The following is an 18,239-nucleotide window of genomic DNA, read 5'->3' as shown; positions in this document are numbered from 1 at the left end:
AGTCATGGACACAGATAATTCTAAAATAAGACAGAAAACTTTATGTAAGAAAGGTACAAAGAAACTGCTACAAGAGTCCTAAGGAGAAAGGCATTCTGGCCAAGGGCAATCAGGGAAGACTATATGGAAAGGGTGGCATCTGAGTCTTGAAGGAGGCTGAAATGAGATGGGAGAGCATCCTAAGCAGAGGGAATACACGTACAAGGGCACAGACGTTTTCTGGCGTATTGGCTTGTGATATAGCCGTGAGATCATAGTCAGGTACAATACACGATGGTACTCAGCACAAATAAGGCTTGAAAGGCAAGCTGGAGCCAGATTTTGCCGCAAAAAATGCCTTGAATGTCAAGCTAAGGATTAATTTGGGGTCTGTGAACTTGATTTTTAAATATTTTGATAACAAAATATCAACATAATTGGTTTCCTTTATAATTACATTTATTTTATTTTTTTGTATTTGAAAAACATCATTTTGAGAAGAGGTCCATAGATTTCACCAGACTACCAAAAGTAAGCATCTTTCAGTTAGGGGGTCTGAACTTGCAGGCCAACTAGAGATTTTTGATGATTAGATCTGGGCTTTGGAAAGACGAACCTGGCAGAAGGATGAATTGCAAGGAACCATAAAGTCTGGAGGATACTGCAAAAGTCCACCCAAGTACTTACATAGTAGAGACTGAGACTATGGATAGTACTGGGAATGGGAAAGTTGGGATGGGTATAAGAAACAATGCTGATTTAAACTGTTCTAACATAGAGCTTTTAGAGTCCTTCTGAATTTTGCATAATTAAATCAAAACAGTGATTTAAATATTATGTCATTTAAATGGCTGAGCTTTCACGATATCTTTGTATTCTGAGCAACATTTATTGAATATTTAGGTTAAACTTCTAATGTACCGAACTTTAGAGGAAAAAAGATCTTTGCACATAGAAAGAAGTACATTTATAGGTTGTGATATAGTGATTTGAAATCAATGGATAATGATTTTGCCTTATTTTTTTGATCTTGTGATAAGTAAGCCTTGCAAATGTAACATAAAATTCCAGACAAAAACTCTATCTCTGAGAATGTAAAAAAACTAGAGGGGATCTGGATTTTCCTGGATACTTCTCTTTCTCTTCCCAGCAGAGTGAAAGTTATTCAGGCAGCTGAGAATCCATAAAGCAACGTTTTTCCTCATCCGCTTTCCTTGAGCCATATTAAAGTCACAATAAATGCAAGTACTCCTTTGCTTTAAGCTTTATTGGCTCAGAAAAAGAAACCAAGAAACTTCATTGGAGCCCAGATTAGGCTGAAGAGAGAGATGCCTTCTGCTTTTTAGCCCCATTATCAGGCCAGTAGTATCTTGATCAGCTTTCTCACATGTGGCTACGGATTCAGCAGAGGACGCTAAACTGCCTTTTTGGCAGCCAAATTGCCAAAACCCTTCTATTTTCATGTTCTAAAAGAGCTTACATTGTCCATCCTCTTTGAATGTGTCTTTAAAATCAGCCAATGCTGGGAGGATTTTAGACATATAGCAAGGTTTATAGAAAGATGTTACTGCTTAGCTTATAGTTTTATAGTCAACAAACATAAAAAGCCCAGTGGGGATAAAAGGAACTTAACCAGTTCTCTCTAATACATACAAATCTACCTAAGAGCTCAGTAAACTGGAAGTACTCAGTGTACTACTGCATTGATTTCAGTTTAAGATGCCGAAAAGGGCCTTCTGCACATAAGCCACATAGTCTCTTCTTATGCCAAGTTACCGCAAATTAAAAGACAGAGATGTATAAACAAGGTCAGCCTAGGCTGGGCCAACTTGGAATGGGATAATTGTCAGCTTTTTTTGTCAGCTGTGACAGTTTATTTTGAGTCAACATTAATGAACTACAGGTTATAAAATATTTTTAATAGACCAATTGCCAGGCATTTTGTTGATAAATTTCCCTGTTTTGCAAGGGCTGAAAATTTCCACCTATGAGGTTTATGAGTGCATGGGGAGTCTAATTAGTGTTTCTTTTTTGCTACCAATGATGAAATTTTAGAAGCATCTTTCCCAGTTGGAAGGTAAATATTTAGATAGGAATCAAAATTATTTTAAACCAATGTAAACAAACAGGATAATATGTCATTTGACTCTGAATCTAGATTTACTAAGCATTAAGATATAAACCTATAGGACACTTATTCTAGGGTACACAGTTACAAAGATGGTGGTGTGATGGCCAGGAATGATCAAAAGCCTGGGAGTTAGCAGATATGAGCTCTGGCCTCATCTTTACCACACACTTGGTCAGGGATGCTGGGAAAATCTCTGAGTCTTTTTCCTTGTCCACAGAGAGATTTGGATTTGATATTTTCTAAGATTTTCCATCCTGAAATTTCATGATTACGAGTACTACACAGAAACATTCATAGAATTCTAATCTCAGGGATCATTTGGTTCAGCTTCCTCATTCTAGAGCTGAAAGAAAGAATGTCAAGTTATTTTTGTATAGTAGTAGGAGAGCATGCATGATAGGAAAAAAAAAGATAAGCTTGTCCCATGTCAAAGACAGACAGACAGACAGACAGCCAGAGTGTTCTACTGCTATCCTCATAATGTCAAGTGGACGTGATGGAGGCTGCCAGCATGCTGGGTGGATTCCTTGTGGCTAACTTATGGGGAGATAGATGTGAATCACATAAGACAGATAGGAAGATATGCATGGGTTTAAACTGGTATCACTGAAGAGCACATCCAAATTAATGAGTGTATTGATCCATTTGGACATTTGAGTGTACATGCAAATCAGTTAGAATATAGACTCATTTGAGCATAGTATAATTCCTCACATTTTTATACTCTCCCTTTCTTACCCCATGCTTTTTCCCTTCTACTACTGCTTCTTTGTATAAGTTTTTCTCTGATCTGTTTGTTTTATTTACAACAGAAAATGAAATCAGAAAACGGTATTTTTAAATTTACCTTTCCTTTTAAATCAACAAAGTAAGTTTAAATATAGTTATAAGTCAACATTTGCTTCAGGTTTAAATTAACTTAAAGGTTTTTTTTTAATCTGTTGCATAATTTAAAATATAGTCTTTGCTTCAGTTTAGAATTTGCACATTTTTTGTACCTATAACATAATTTCAACATCCTTACAGACTGACAAGTCTGAGGTGGTTATACAAAATCATCACTTCTTTAGTGAAACAACATTGTAAATGAGAGATCTATTCCTGGGCAGTCAAAATTTGGACTTCAGAAACTTAAAATTAGTCTTTGTAGGAAACTGAAAATACAGGGGGAAACAGAAAGTGTCATGGTGTACATGGGTAGGTTAGGTTGGGCTGATTGGTCAGACCTGAGGTGTGGAGACCTGCCAAATCCCTGAAATTTGTGGTTAGAGGGCAGCTGCATTCTGTGAAGGAGAACCTGTAGCTTGGCTGGAATGCTAATGCCAACGTCCTGGGGAGCAAATTGAAATTGACCAGCAGGGGGCACTTGGTTTTTGGAGGAGAAATGAGAATTAACCCTTCCTGAGGCACTGGAAAGATGTTTGGGGAGACTGAATAGGGGAAGAAAAGTATCCAGTGACATCCTGAAAGGAAAATGAGAAGAGGAGGCAATTCTTTCCTTTTCAGGAATCTTGTTTAAGGTCTAGCTAGAAATGACACTTCTCTAATGAATTCAGACATTGTCTCCCTAGCTATCTATGTTACCTACCTTGGAGTAGAGGTGGGAGTGGGGAGTGCAGGATGGGGTGGGTTGGGGAGGGGTGGTAGTTACAATCCTCAGAGGGACAGAACATTGGAAAAGTGTTAAGTTCTAGTACAAATCATTGATTAAAGATGGAGCCTTGGGGTTCAGGAACCAAACCTCCTCTCCTTCCAAACCATTTTAATTGGATATTGGGCACTTACTTTGAACTCACAAGAATTCACATGGGAATGAGGGGAAAAAGAAGAAAGGAAATACATTTAGAACTGAACTGTAAGACCCCAAACTCTACAGATCAGAGATTCGTAACATTTCTTGTGTGATAGTTCCCTTTGGTGCCAGTCCGATGATGCCTACGGACCCTTTCTCAGAATGTCTTTAAATATATGAAATAAAATACATTGGATACAAAAGAAACTAATAATATTGAAATAGAGTTATCCAATTATTTTAAAAAAGAACAAGTTTATGGACCCCAGGTTCAGAATCCCTGACATAAGGGAACTTGGCATTGGGGCTGAACTGGATCCAGGGTCTTGACCAAATGGCTGGACTGATGTACCAAAGGATTTAGGTTTGGATTTCCTCATGTAAAATAAGAGTGGTAAATAGGATGCTCTCCAAGTCAGCTGGGTGGGGAGTCAGAGAACTTTCTTCAGGTCCTGCCTCTGTCATTTGCTGCCACTGTGACCTCTGACCAGTCACTTCACCATCCTCACTTCCCTCATCGGTAAAGTGAGAAGGTTGTTCTAGATGGTCTGTAAGGTCCTTTACATCTCTGATGCTAGGATAATTCATATATTGTTCACATGGACTATCTGTGCCTAGTCTGTGGTGGAGCATTTTGAGCTCATTTTGGTCTGATCAGCCGCAGTTGTACACATGTAAACTTCACTTTATCATAGTGATGTCATTTTGGTCCTCTTCAAGATTGAAGGACAACAACCAACCAACCATCCAACCAACCAATTCATATATTCCCTCATTCATATTGTTATTTGCTTCTATTAATCCAGATTAGTAAAGTTTTACTGTATGATGGTCCACAGACCGTCAAATCAATGAGCTCTCCTTGCTCTTCTCTTCTGTCATTTCAGTCATGTCTGACTCTTCCTAATTCCATTTGGGATTTTCTTGGAAAAGATCTTGGAGTGGCTATACATTTCTTCCTCCAGCTCATTTTACAGATGAGGAAACTGAGGCAAGCAGGGTTAAATGATTTGACCAGGGTCACACAGCTAGTAAGTGTCTGAGGTCAGATCTGATCTTAGAGAGGTCTTCCTGACTCCAGGCCTGGCACTCTAACGACAGTGTTACCTACCTGACAAATGAAGCATTCACTACGTACCTATTACATGCCAGGCACCGAGCTAAGTGCTGGGAAACAAAGAAAGGCCAAACTCCCCTCCCCCACGAACAACAAAAACCAGTTCCTGCTCTCAAGGAGCTCCTAGTCTACTGGAGGTGACGACACGCCAAGAACAATGTACAAACAATGCGCGTACAAGATGAACTGGAGATCATCATTCCACTGCTTCATTCCTAAGATTCTTAGATTGTCCGGGTTTAAGTCCTCTTGACTGTTAGAATATCAAATTAATGAGATTCTCCTTAAAGGCCCTATAAAAAAAAGTATTCTTTGTTGTTCAATAGTGTCAGATTCTTCGTGACCCCATTGAGGAATTCTTGGCAGAGGGGCTGGAGCGGCTTGCCATTTCCTGCTCCATCTAATTTTACAGATCAGGAGACTGAGACAAACAGTTTATTTTTTAAAAAGTGTAATATGTAATTATACTACATAATTAGCCTCATCACAGTGACTGACGGTCATCTACATGGCAAAGTAGATAGAGGCCTGGGGACAGGAAGACCTGAGCTCAAATCCAACTTCAGACACTTCCTGGCTGTGTGATGATCCTCAGCAAGTCACTTCACTTCTGCATGCCTCAGTTTCCTTGACTGTAAAGTGGGGTTCTTAATAGCCTCTACCTTGAAGGTTGTAGTGAGGATAAAATAAGACAATATTTGTAAAGGTCTTAACATAGTGTATGGCACATGATAAGTATGATATAAATTATTTTATTATAATGATGATGATGCACCACCTTGGGACCTTAAAAGCCATTAAATCACCTTAATTTGTAACTATATCATAATAGCATCAAATATGCATGGAACTTTACATTTCAAAAGTCCTTTACATTTGTCATTTCCTTTGAACCTCCTTTCCCTCTTGAAGGCAAACAAAGCATGTGTTTTGCAATAGTAAAATTAAGGTCTATGAGAAAAGTCAACTAGTCGTTGGAGAGAGTTGGGATGAGAAATCACTTTTATTAATGCCTCTTTCAGTACTTTTGTATGGTCTGTGGAAAGAGTGCAGGACTTGGGAGACAGGCTACTTCTACAGTCCCAGTACTGATGTGGATTTGCTCTGTGACTGGACAAGTCAGTTCACCTCTTGAGCCTTCCTTACTTCATCTGCAAAAGAGAGACATTGCCAGCTTCACAGGGTGTTGTGAGATAAGCAGTTCATGCCTTACCCTTCCCTATCAGATTCTAAGTTCCTCTGGGACAGGGAATACATCTTTGTTTCATCTTTGTATCCCAATTACCAAATGGAGTATATCGCCTGTAAGTAAGCACTTAATAAGGGGCAACTAGGTGGCACAGTGCTAGGCCTGGAGTCAGGAAGATTCATCTTCCTGAGTTCAAATCTGGCCTCAGACACTGACTAGCTGTGTGACCCTGGGCAAGTCACTTAACTCTGTTTGCCTCAGTTTCCTCATTGTAAAATGAGCTGGAGGAGGAAATGGCAAACCACTCTAGTATCTGTGCCAAGAAAACCCCAAAAGGGTCACAAAGAATTGGACGTGATTGATATGAATGAACAACAAAGCACTTACTTAATAAATACTTGCTAAATAGAAAGTGAGAAGAGCCTAAATTTGGGGAATCAGAAGATCTGAGTGAAGAGCTTTTTCTATCATCGTTTAGATTCATGACTTCAGTCAGCCGATTTAATAACACCAGCTCAAGATTTCGTAGCACTTGCTAGTTCACAAAACACTTCATATATTTTATCTCACCTTCATCCTTATGATAATTCTGAGAGGGAGGTGGTGAGAATATTCTCCTTCCTCTTTTGCAGATGAGCCACACAGACAATGGGGAGCAGAATGTGGACCTTTTCAGTGCCTGGCTCATAGTAGGTGCTTAATAAAGATTTATGGCTTGATGGAGCTTCTGATTCCAAATCCAGCCTGCTTTTTCATTATCCTACCATAGCTACCCCACTTAAAACTCTGACTCTACTTCCTCATTTGTAAATATAACTTTTCAGAGTTATATCTAATAAAATCTGCCATTTATACAACCCTTTAAGGTGCGTTGTCTACATAATTTCACACAGAAGGCAGGCACTACAGATCCTATACCTACATTTTTGGATAAGAAAATTGAGTCTCAAAGAAGTTAAGCAACTTGTCCATGGTCACAAAGCTACTGAGTATCAGAGGAAGAATCAGCACCTCAGTCTTTTGTGACTTCAGGTCCAATGCAGGCAGTCTATGCCACACACTTATTAAAAATTTACCTTTTCATCGCTAGGCATTGATAAAGAGGTGAGAATAATAACATGTATATGACCCATCTCCCTGAGTAGCTGGGATTATTAAATGAGATAATGTTGTGATTCAGGATCTTAGGACAAAAGGCTATCGCCCAGGGATGCATGAGGGGCTCTACCTAGGCTGAGTAGAAGGAAGTAGCAACTATTTACACCAGCTTTGCATGCCTTCAGGGCTGACTATATCAGTCTTTAAGAGAATTAAAGTTTAGGTGAGAGAAAGTGCAAGCCTCATCAATCACCTTGGCGATATTCCATATGCCATGTGGGTGATAACATGGCGGTCAGGAGCTAGTGTGCTTTGTCTGTGTTTTCCTATGGGGTTTTCATGATCCTGCACTGGGTCTCCTATGTTCTGATGAGAAGCTGGTTAGTCAGTCAACTCAAATTTATTAAGTGCTTGTTATGTTAAATGCTGGTGATACAAAGGCAAGAGACAGTCCTTGCCCTCAAGGAGCTCACCATCTAATGGAAGGAGATAAATAAGGGAAAACTATGTATGAATTATATTTACATACACACACACATATATACACACACCCATACATATATAATGTATGAGTGTATGTATGTATGTGTGTATATATATATATGTATATGTAATTATATATAGATATATCAAATAAACTAGAAATTATCAACAAAGGAAAGAACCTAGCATTCAGGGGGATTGGAAAAGGGTTTTTGCAGAAAACAACTTTGGTTGGGACTTGATGGAAGCCAGGACACCAAGTATGTCTAAGATGGATGTGAAAGGTGGACCACATTTTGCATCCTTGACCTCTGAGCCATGTCTCAGATTCTTCCCCATGAAGCTCAATCCCCTGTCATCAGGTAAGGTTGCCTAATGACCAGCATCCTTCTGACTGCAAGTGATAAATGTAGGTCAATGTATTTTGAAATCACAATATAACCTGCAAATGTTAACCAGGACTCTGCATTTTAGGCTGTAAGTCCTTAAGAGACTTCCAGGGGTCATCCAGCGAGGCCATGGAACTTAACATATCCCATAGGCCCAGGACTAAAAGAAATCAAGGAACATGTATTTTAAACAATTTTAATGACAGTGAACAAGGCCTTTAGCTTTATTAGCAACTTTTGGAAATTATAACAATTCTCTAAATGTTTGATCTTTTTTCCAACAGATACCCTATTCCCAAATTTGTACTTGTCTTTTGCTTTACAAGCATTTGGCTTTTCCTAGAATCCCTTTAAAATTATAGTATGTAAATTCTTCCAACTAATAAACTACTGAGAACAGTTTGTATAATAGCTCAAAAATATTATATTGCTACTAGGACCACACTAGTGTCATTATTTATTTCATATTATTAGCTACTAAAAGCCGAGTGACACTTAAAGGATTTGTGATTTTTCTCGTGAGTGATTTAGATGGCCACTCATCTGGTGATATATGGTCTACATGACTTGCTATTGGCTGAAAACAAATTCCAGCAGCCAGCAGCCAAGCTTCCGGTGATGAACCTATTAAATAAGTTTGGAGAGACATTAAACAAGAAGACATGAACGATATTTTCAAACATTTGAAAGGCTGTCATATGCAAGAGGGATTAGACTTGTTCTGTTTGGCCCCAGAGGGCAGAACCAGGCCCAGTGGGTGGAAGATGCAGAGAGGCCCATTTAGACTTGATGTCAGGGAAAACTGTCTAACGATCAGAGCTCTCCTAAAGTGGAATGTGTTGCCTGAGGAAGGAGGGAGTTCCTCTTCAGCAGAGGTCTTCAAGCAAAGGCTTGAGAAACAGCCAGTCTGGCATGTTGTAGGTGAGGGGGGAGGGCTGTGGAGGTCCCCTTCCAGTTCCCTTATGCTTGTGCTGCCCTCTCGCAGGGTGGCTGTGGGGCCAAGTGAGATTTCACACAGACGCAGCCTGGTGACCTTAAACTGCTCCATAAATGGAAGCATTTCCACTTAATATTAAGTAGCAAACAGGAGCAGAGGGTTGGGCTGGTCCTCTGACCATAGTCTGTCTGTAGCCAGGCCTGAGTTTGGTCTTTTTTTAGTTTGGGGGGAGCTGAGGCAGCTTGACGTCTGCTGGGGTGGCCCCTGCACTGCCCAGAGGCATCTGGAAAGGTGCTGAGCCCAGAGCTCACTTAGGGAAATGCTGTTAAAAATGATTCGTGTCAAAATCTTCTCCCATGGCTACTCTGTCTTAGTGGTCTCTGGGTATGGTTTTATTTTGTAGGGAGGTCTTGTGGAACAGTGGGAAGGGGTTTGAGGCAGGTCACTTCACCTTGTGAGGCAGAGGGATGCCTTGGCTGCCTCATCTGGAAAATGATGTGGATAATACCTGCACTGTCTTACCATGGTAGTGGTGAGGAAACACCTGGCTCACATGTAACCAGATATAGAAATGGGAAAGCTACTGATACTGTCAAAGAAAGAGATGACAGCCAGGGGGTGCTGCGAATCAGGTTCAAATCCTGTTTCAGACACTTTTCCAGCTGGGTGACCCTGGGCAAATGACTTAACCCCTCAGCCTCAGTTTCCTCATTTGTCAAATGGTGTTAATAATTGCACCTACTTCCTGAGGCTGTTGTGAGGATCAGATGAGATAACATAAAGTGCTTTGCAAACCCTGTGGCGCTACGTCAATGTGAATTATTATTATTAAACCGTCATATCAATGACTATGTTGGTTACTACCATGTCAAGTTTCTTTTTCGTCTTTTTCTCTCCCATCCTCTTTTTTCTCTCTCTCCCTTCCTCCCCTCCCTCACCCTCCTTTTCCTTTCTTTCCTTCACTTCTCTTCCTTCCTTCTTTCTTTCCTTCTTCTCTCCTCTTTCTCTCTCCCTCTCTTTTTTCTATCTTAGTCTGGATTTTGTTTTTGGTATTTTGTGGTCAGTCAGTCCTCCAGATGGAAAAAAAGTATTATCTAAGCATTTACCTTGTTTATTTACTTATTTATTTCTGTTAACTTTGTGACAATCAACTGAATTTTCTTCCTCTGTATAGTTCTCAAAGGCTTTATGTTTTTTCTTGTTTTTTGATTTTTTTTTTGAAGGGAAGGGTGGGGGTGGGGTGGACCTGACAGATTTTACTGGTATAGTGAACTCACTGTGAAGAAATTCCCTCTAACAAAGCAAGTCAGCACCTGCTCTAAAACTTACAGCCTCAGAGAGCTGCTTGGGGACTGAGAGGTTAGGCGACCATTCAGGGTCATACAGTGATATTCATCTGAGGTGGGACTTGAATCCAGGTCTTGACTCCAAGAATAGCCTTCTCTGCCCTTTGCCACATTGCCTCTCACTCTTTATGTGATATTTTATAAATGAATTTTTTGTTGATTAGAACACAGGAGAAATGGAAAAAATGAGAATGTGTACATGTGTATGTAGAAATACATAAATATAGGTATCTATACACACGTATTTTTCCCAAGTACTTTCATGATATTATCAAATTAGCATTATCTTCTCATGCCTCTGCCCAGTTGGAAGTTATACATTTTTTTATCATATTTTTTTTTCACGATAGTCCAAGCTATTACATCCTGTAGATATTATCTTAAACTTCAGATCTAACTATTGGCTATTGTGAGAAAGTTGCTGCTTAATCCTTGGGCTTCCAAGACAGTAATTACCAAGTCACATTATAACATGATCAAACATGATCATATTAACATAATTCAAAATATACAGTGTAAATGAATAATTAGGAAAACTAATGATCTTAGGACTTAGAATTAAAAAGGACCAGAACAAAATATGTCACAATAATCAACTTCAATTTGTCTTGTGTTATCATTATACCTGAACACTTTTTTTCTCATCTTTCCTGTCCCCATCTTGACCCTATGCTAACCACTACCTCTTCTTGGTCTTAGAGGAAAATTATCACACACAGACATGATGATATGTATACTCTTGGTAAACTTATGCTTCGCTATTAGTAATTTTTAAATAGCCAAAACAGAATGCTTGGGTTGCACCCTTGGGGTCATCCTCAACTTCTTATTCTTATTCACCCTCCATATCAAATGAGTTGCCAAAACTTGCCACTTTCGCAACACATCTCCCATATGTCATCTTCTCTCTACTCACATAGCCACAACCCTAGATCAAACCCTCACCACATCTCTCCTGGACTCGTGCAATAGCCTTCTAACTGATCTTCTTACCTCAAGTCTCTCCCTACTCCCAGCTGCTGATTTTTCCCAAGTATAGGTTTGATGGTGTCACCTCTCTACTCAATGAGCACTAGTCATTCCTGATTATCAAGTATAAATGAGTTTGTTTGGAATGTAGAAATCTTCCAAACTTGGCCATTTGTTACCTTTCTAGTCTACTCAACCTTTATCCTGCTCATTGCACTCTATGGTCTAGCTACATGGGTCTACTAGCAGCTCTTCTAACATATCACTTCTCCCATCACTGTGCCTTTGCACTGGCCATCCCCCATGAGTCCAGTGTTCTGACCCCTCACTTTTGTCTTTTAGTTCCCCTGGTTAAATTAAGCTTAAGTTTCCTCTTCTGCAGGAAGTTTTTCTTCAGAAGGCTTCAGTGTCATCCTCTCTGATATGACCTTTCTTTCATCTAGCCTGTATACATTCCATATGCTGTTGCTGGTCAGTCGTTTCAGTAGTGTCTAACTCTTCATGACCCTATTTGGAGTTTTCATGGCAAAGATACTGGAGGGGTTCACCATTTCCTTCTCTAGGTCATTCTTTATGGACTTGATTGTTAATAGGTTGTCTTCTCCAGTAGAATGTGAGTTCCTTAATAGTAGTAACTATTTTTATCTTTCTTCTTATAATACTTATAATACCTGGGACACTTGATAAAAACTTGTTGTCTGAATGACAGTTCTTAAGCTGGAGTTCACAAATCCCCAAAGCAACCATCAACTTGGGTGGGAAAAAATGATCTCTTTATTTTCATTTATCTCTAACTGAAATTTAGCATTTCTTTCAATTGCTTAATACCATTATTCTGAGAAAAAGGTACATACGATTCACGAGGTTTCCAAAGAGGCCCATGACACACACAAAAGAAATAGTTAGGAATCTTTGCTTTAAAAGCTTTCAGTAATATAACCATTCCAATCACCTCCTATTTCTCACCTGTTCGAAGAGTGAGTCAAGGCTGTTTGTTGTGAGATATGTCTGTAGCTTGAACCAGAGGGAGGAAGACTATCTGGAAGTGATTCTTCACTTTCAGGTGTGAGAGACAGGCCAACAAAAGCTTCATTTAGCGTGTCCCCTCCATCCAACGGCCCCAGGAGTTCTGTTAAAATGATTTAAGATGGGAAAACATAATCCATCAGAGCTATTACATTTCAACTGTTGTCAATTTCCAGTTAGAATTCCAGTTCCATTAGAAATCTTGAATCACCAGTCCTCTTTTGTTTTGACTTTTGTTATTCTTAGACTTAGGTTAGCATAGTTTAATTGAATATTTCAGGGATTAACAAAAAAATTCTTAACGTCTAAAATTGTGAAAAAAATTTCCAGAATTTGTTTCTTTGTTGAAGCAATGTTTCCAGTGGGCCATCTACCCAAGAATTTTATCCTATGCAAATACTGCAATTGACTAAATTAATCAATGGCTAGAGAAGCTTCCATGTAACCATATAGACTTTAAAAAATTATAGGATATTTGGATAAAATATTTGCTGTCTTAATTTCAGTTAGTTAGTATTTCAGAAGTTCCAGAAACATCAAGTTTTAGAAATTTATGAGACTCTAAATTTTCTGTCTTTGGTAATATACCTAAAGTTATAATATGGCTAACTTGGGAAGAAAATTGTTAAAAATTACGAAACATTTGTCTCATTTGGAATCAAGATGATTAAACTAGAGGAGCAAGATATTTAAAAAATAAATCAGAGGTGCAGTGTGTCGATTATTTAAGATTTGTTTTTTTTCCTAACACAGACAAGAACTAGATGTTTGAATTTTCTTCTTTCCTTTCCCTCAGTAACTCTGCCCTAGCCTTCTTATCTTGGAGAGTAGCATATTGAATTACCTGACACATATAAATCATGAACATTAGAAAGGTCCTGATTCTGCAATAAATTCTGAGAAAGAAATATTCAATATGTACAATGAGTATAAAATATTTTTCAAATTCTTTCTAAAGAGCTTCAGGGCTTTAAAAAAACCAATTCAATAGGCAGTTTTTATTTTTGTAATGATTATGCTTACAAAAATGTACAGAAGCATAAATGAAAAAGCATGATCACCATTAAGAGAAGTTTTGTTGTCTGAGCATAGAAATTTGGAACTGTGAAGACATTGTTATTAAAGTCCAAAACTATGAACATAGTAATTCTACAATTTTGGGGGGAAGAAACTGATTCACTTCTTTATTTCCACAACCTATGTTTGTAAATATATCAAGAGGGAATTTGCACGATCATATCATGTTGAAATTTACCTCCCTCCAATCCCCATATTTTTTTTCCCCGTACTATGAATAATAATAACTTATAGTGAGTACTTTAAGGTTTGCACAATGCTTCTTTTAAAACAAACTGGTAAAGAATATAAATTATCATTAGGTCTTTCCCACCAATTTTGAATCATGGGATTGCCAAGGACAAAAAGCAAACATTCCTTCTTTCAAGGTAACCGAGCTAAGAAAGACAAACAGGAAATATTTGCAGAAGCCATATTGCTGCAGTTGTTTTGACCCAAAGGAATCGGGCAACCTTTACCCACAAAATGAGGTGGTTAGACCAGATGACCTAAAGGTCCTTTCAGTCTCTACACCTACAATGGTATGATTTCCTCAGTGTAGGGAACTTCTAGTGAGAACACTTGTCCCTCCAACACGAATCATGACTCACCTGTAATTTAGAGTTTTAGCTGCCTGTGGCATTGAAAGGTTTAGTAACTTATTTGCCCAAAGTTATAGAAATAGTAGGTGTCAGAAGCAGGATTTGATTACAGTTTTGGTCTTCTATCTACTCCATGTCTCCTCTCATTTAGATTCTCACAAAGACTTAATTTTGGTGTATTAATAAAGGGAGCAAAAAGTCCAAACTAACTAACTCAGTGACAAATGTACAAGAACCAAAAGGACGACTAGCCCAATGTATTTTGTTACAACTAGTCAGGTGGCTAAGAAAATGAGAAGCTGGAGATCAGAAGTTATAACAATACATTCAAAATCCATGGAAAATGTTTTTTGGGATAAATATTTCTAATAGTTTTGATTTCACACCAAATGGATGTTAGGCTCTATGGCACAACTTTTCCCTACTTCTCCTCCCAGGCTCCAAGCTGCCCAGAACCCATCTGGGCTGGTTCACAACTCATGTAGATGAGATGGGAATTATACTAGGGCTACCATTTCCCTACCACTGTATCCCAAGATCCTCTAGTTCTTACCTTGTCTCTGTGCAGTTCAGACATGTGACACTATCACCTGACCTACTGATGTAACCTAAGGATCCTTGGGCTTGGTTATACATCCCATTGCAGCCTCAGGACTTCTAGCACTGAACTGGGATGGTGAAAATATGAATAGAAAAAAAAAAATAGAACTCTACTCCTGAGGTTAGGCACCCTGGATCTTTGAGGACCAGAGCGATGGATCACAGCATAGGGCCTGCTGACCTTGGAGCCTATGGGTCTGAGTTGTCCTGGTCCAAGTCTTGCTATGCTGCTCTGATTGTTGCCACTCCCTCAATTTCAAGAGTTCATCCAGAGCTTTCTAACTTCCTCAGTTGCCTGCCTTTGGAGACCACAGCTTTGTTGGAAGTCCCCCTTTTCTGATGCCAGAATGTTTTTAGGTGACTCTTTATACAGTTCTGGGGTTAAGTGAGTGACCCTCATTGGACTTCTTGATCATTATTTGGTCTGGTGAAATTTTATGCTTATGCTGCAATTGGTTTGGGGGAGCTAGGTGGTTTGGGCTGTTCATGTAGCCATCTTGGCTAGAGGTTCCAGATATATAGGTTTAGGAATTTTCCTCACAGAAGGGACATCCAAAACCATGGATATATCCAAGCTCACCAAGCTTAAGAATGGAGCAGGAGGAGACAGTTCAGAATAGAATGTAGATTGATGTCCACACTTAAGGGGTGGGGAAAAGCTGAACCAGCAAAAGATACTATTTAAAATTCAACATGGCCTTTTCCTGCCTTTCCAGATTTTTTATACTTTATATTCCTTCATGTGCTTTATGTTTCAGCATTACTGGTCTATTTATAGTTCCCTGAATATTCCACCCTTTTAATTTCCCATCTCCATGACTTTATCCTGGATGTGCCCCAAGCCCAGAATGCTCTACCTCCTCTCCTCCAGTTCTTAGTTTGCTTCATCTCCTTCGACAATCAGCTCAAGTGTTTATTGACTTACTGATTGGTCTCTCTATCTGCTAATGCCTTTCCCTCTCAGACTATCCTCCATCTTTGCTGTATATATCTTGTATGTTCCTACTTATTTACATATTGTCTTCCCCATTAGCAAGGGCAAGGATTGTATTTTTGCCTTTTTTTTGTGGCCCCACTGTCCTTGGCACATAGCATGCACTTAATAGATTCTTGTTAACTTGACAAGCAGGAGAGCCAACAAGCAAACAATATCATGAAGTCAAAGGAGACAGCACTCAGGAGGATAATTGCAGGAGAAATGTAATGGCAGATTAGAAATAAGAAAAGATCACTGGATTTGTCAGTTAAGATGTCATAGTTAACTTTGGAGAGAACAGTTTAAGTAAAGTGGTAGGAGCCAGAAATTAGATTCCAAGGGGTTGAGGAGTGAGTGGGTAGTGAGACAGGTGGGACAATAAGTGTAGATAACTCTCTTCCTAGAAGTTGAGCAGTGAAGGGGAAGAGAAAAAAAATAGCATAGTCTCTTGAGGAGATAACACAGTTAAAGGAAATGTATTTTTTTAAGGTATGTGGGATATGAATATTTTTATGGCTAGAGATGAAGGAGTCAGTGGAGAAAAGATGGAATGGATGATTGATGGAGCAAGACCCGAAAGGAGATAGGAGTTAATGAGATCAAAGACTCCAGTAGAGGGTTTATCCTTGGCAAAGAGGAGGATTACTTCATCCTCTTGGATGGGTTTTCCTTTTACATATCTAATGACTTCTTTTCAGTTTCCTTTACTCCATAATCATCCAGGTCCTGCCTCTTGGCCACAGGTGTCTTCACCTGACCTTCTCTTCTCTCTTTATACTCAGTCATATCATCAGCTCTCCAAACTTCAGTTGTGATCTCCATTCTGATGACTCTCAGTTGAACATATCAACCCTCATCTTTTTCCTGAACTCCAGCACTGCATCATCAAGTATCTTTTGGACATTTCTACCTAGATGTATTTGTATTAGCATAGTGCCTAGCACATAATGAATGTTTAATAAACGTTTATTGACTATTGACTATGTCCCGTAAGCTTTTAAAACTCAACATGTCCAAAAAAGAACTCGCTATTTCTCCTCTAAGCCCACCCTTCTTCCTAGTTTCTTTATTTCCATCAAGAGCACCACGATCATTCCAATACCCCTGGAGCCCCAAATCAGAATCTTCTTACTCTTCTCTTTCTCCCAATTCCAATAAGTTGCCATTCTTTGTTGATTCTACCCCCACAACAATTTTCTTATCTACCCCCTTCTCTCCACTCACGTTTCCCCTTCTGTAAGTCAGACTCTCAGCTGGTTTTTGTTGTTGTTCAGTCGTTTCAGTCTCCTGGGATTTTCTTGGCAAAGATACTGGAGCGCTTTGTCATTTTCTTCTCCAGCTCATCTGACAGATATGGAAACTGAGGCAAACAGGGTTAAGTGACTTGCCCAGTGTCACATAGCTAGTGTCTGAGGCCAGATGTGAACTCAGGAAGATGGGTCTTCCTGACTCCAGGCCTGCCACTCTACTCACTGTACCACCTAGCTGCAGTTCTAGCTTTGAGTTGAATTAGCCTCCTTGGCTATTCCTGGGCTTCTCTGTCTTCAGTCTTTCCCCTCCAACCCATGCTCTGCACGGCTTCAAAATTTCTATTCCTAAAGTATAGGTCTGATCTTCCCATTCTTCTGCTTGAGTAGCTCACTATTAATTTTAGGATAAAATTCCCACTCCTCTGATGGGCACTGAAACCCTTCATAGCTTGGCTCCAATGGATACGTCTAGACTGGTTTTATATTATTCATGCACATGCATATTACATTCCAACCAAACTGGCCCATTCACTGTTCCCTTGTGCAGAGTTGTGAAGGGAGGAGATGTGAGAATCTAGGATGGATGGCCCCACTTTCTAAGTAAAATAGAAGGCCAGGTAATCTTCTCAGAGGGGATGGTGTAAAGGTTTAAGAAGCTTTAGAACAGCTGTTGTAGAAAATGTGATAGGGAGTCAATCAGATCTGAATAAAAGGATTGCCCTGCAGCAGTGAGGGCCTAGCTGTGTTAGATGACTGTATTAGACACAATCTATAGGATTTTGTGACTTCATATTTGGAAGTTGATGTTGCTGCTTGTCCTTCATTCTTGAAGAGGACCATGACGTCAGGGAGATGATGACATGACTTGTAGTTGACTTTGATTTGGGTGAGGGAGGGCAGTGCAAGGTCACCTGCCTTACTTTCTCCTCCAGAGTCATCTGGGTCCAGTGCTCAGAAATTCATCAGGATAATTTGAGATGACTCAGGATGCAAAGGGAGACCCTGGACCTTTTAAAGAAGGCATATGGTGGAGGCCATCCATAGTTGAAGATTAGCAGAGTGAGAACAGTGGAAGAATAAGGGAAACAAGATGAAGAGGTAGATGAAAGTGCATCACTGAAATGTTTGATTATAGGATCAAGACTGAAGAGACAGAAATAAATTCAGAATATGGATGCTGGGATAAGTACCTCCATTACAGGGAAGGGTAATGGAGGTGCCAGAGGTTACAATGAGGATTAAAAACAGGTTCCACTGGAATGAGGCAATAGGAGATATTGACCATGATGATAGAGGGGA

At 39.4% G+C, this 18,239-nt stretch overlaps 1 protein-coding gene across 3 annotated transcripts in view; it reads right to left on the bottom strand.

Annotated features, from left to right (window-relative positions):
- WDPCP (WD repeat containing planar cell polarity effector) overlaps positions 1-18,239 on the bottom strand; it is a 375,521-nt gene that overhangs the window by 14,434 nt on the left and 342,848 nt on the right. For all 3 annotated transcript variants that reach the window (XM_072635424.1, XM_072635425.1, XM_072635427.1), the window contains exon 16: positions 12,397-12,559. In XM_072635424.1, coding sequence (XP_072491525.1) covers positions 12,397-12,559 — 163 coding nt within the window. The remainder of the gene's footprint in view (positions 1-12,396; positions 12,560-18,239) is intronic.

The sequence above is a fragment of the Notamacropus eugenii genome, chromosome 1 (genome assembly GCF_028372415.1).
Source record: "Notamacropus eugenii isolate mMacEug1 chromosome 1, mMacEug1.pri_v2, whole genome shotgun sequence".
NCBI classification, from domain to species: Eukaryota; Metazoa; Chordata; class Mammalia; order Diprotodontia; family Macropodidae; genus Notamacropus; species Notamacropus eugenii.
Note: the sequence above shows the minus strand (reverse complement) of the source record. Positions and strands in the feature narration are given on the sequence as shown.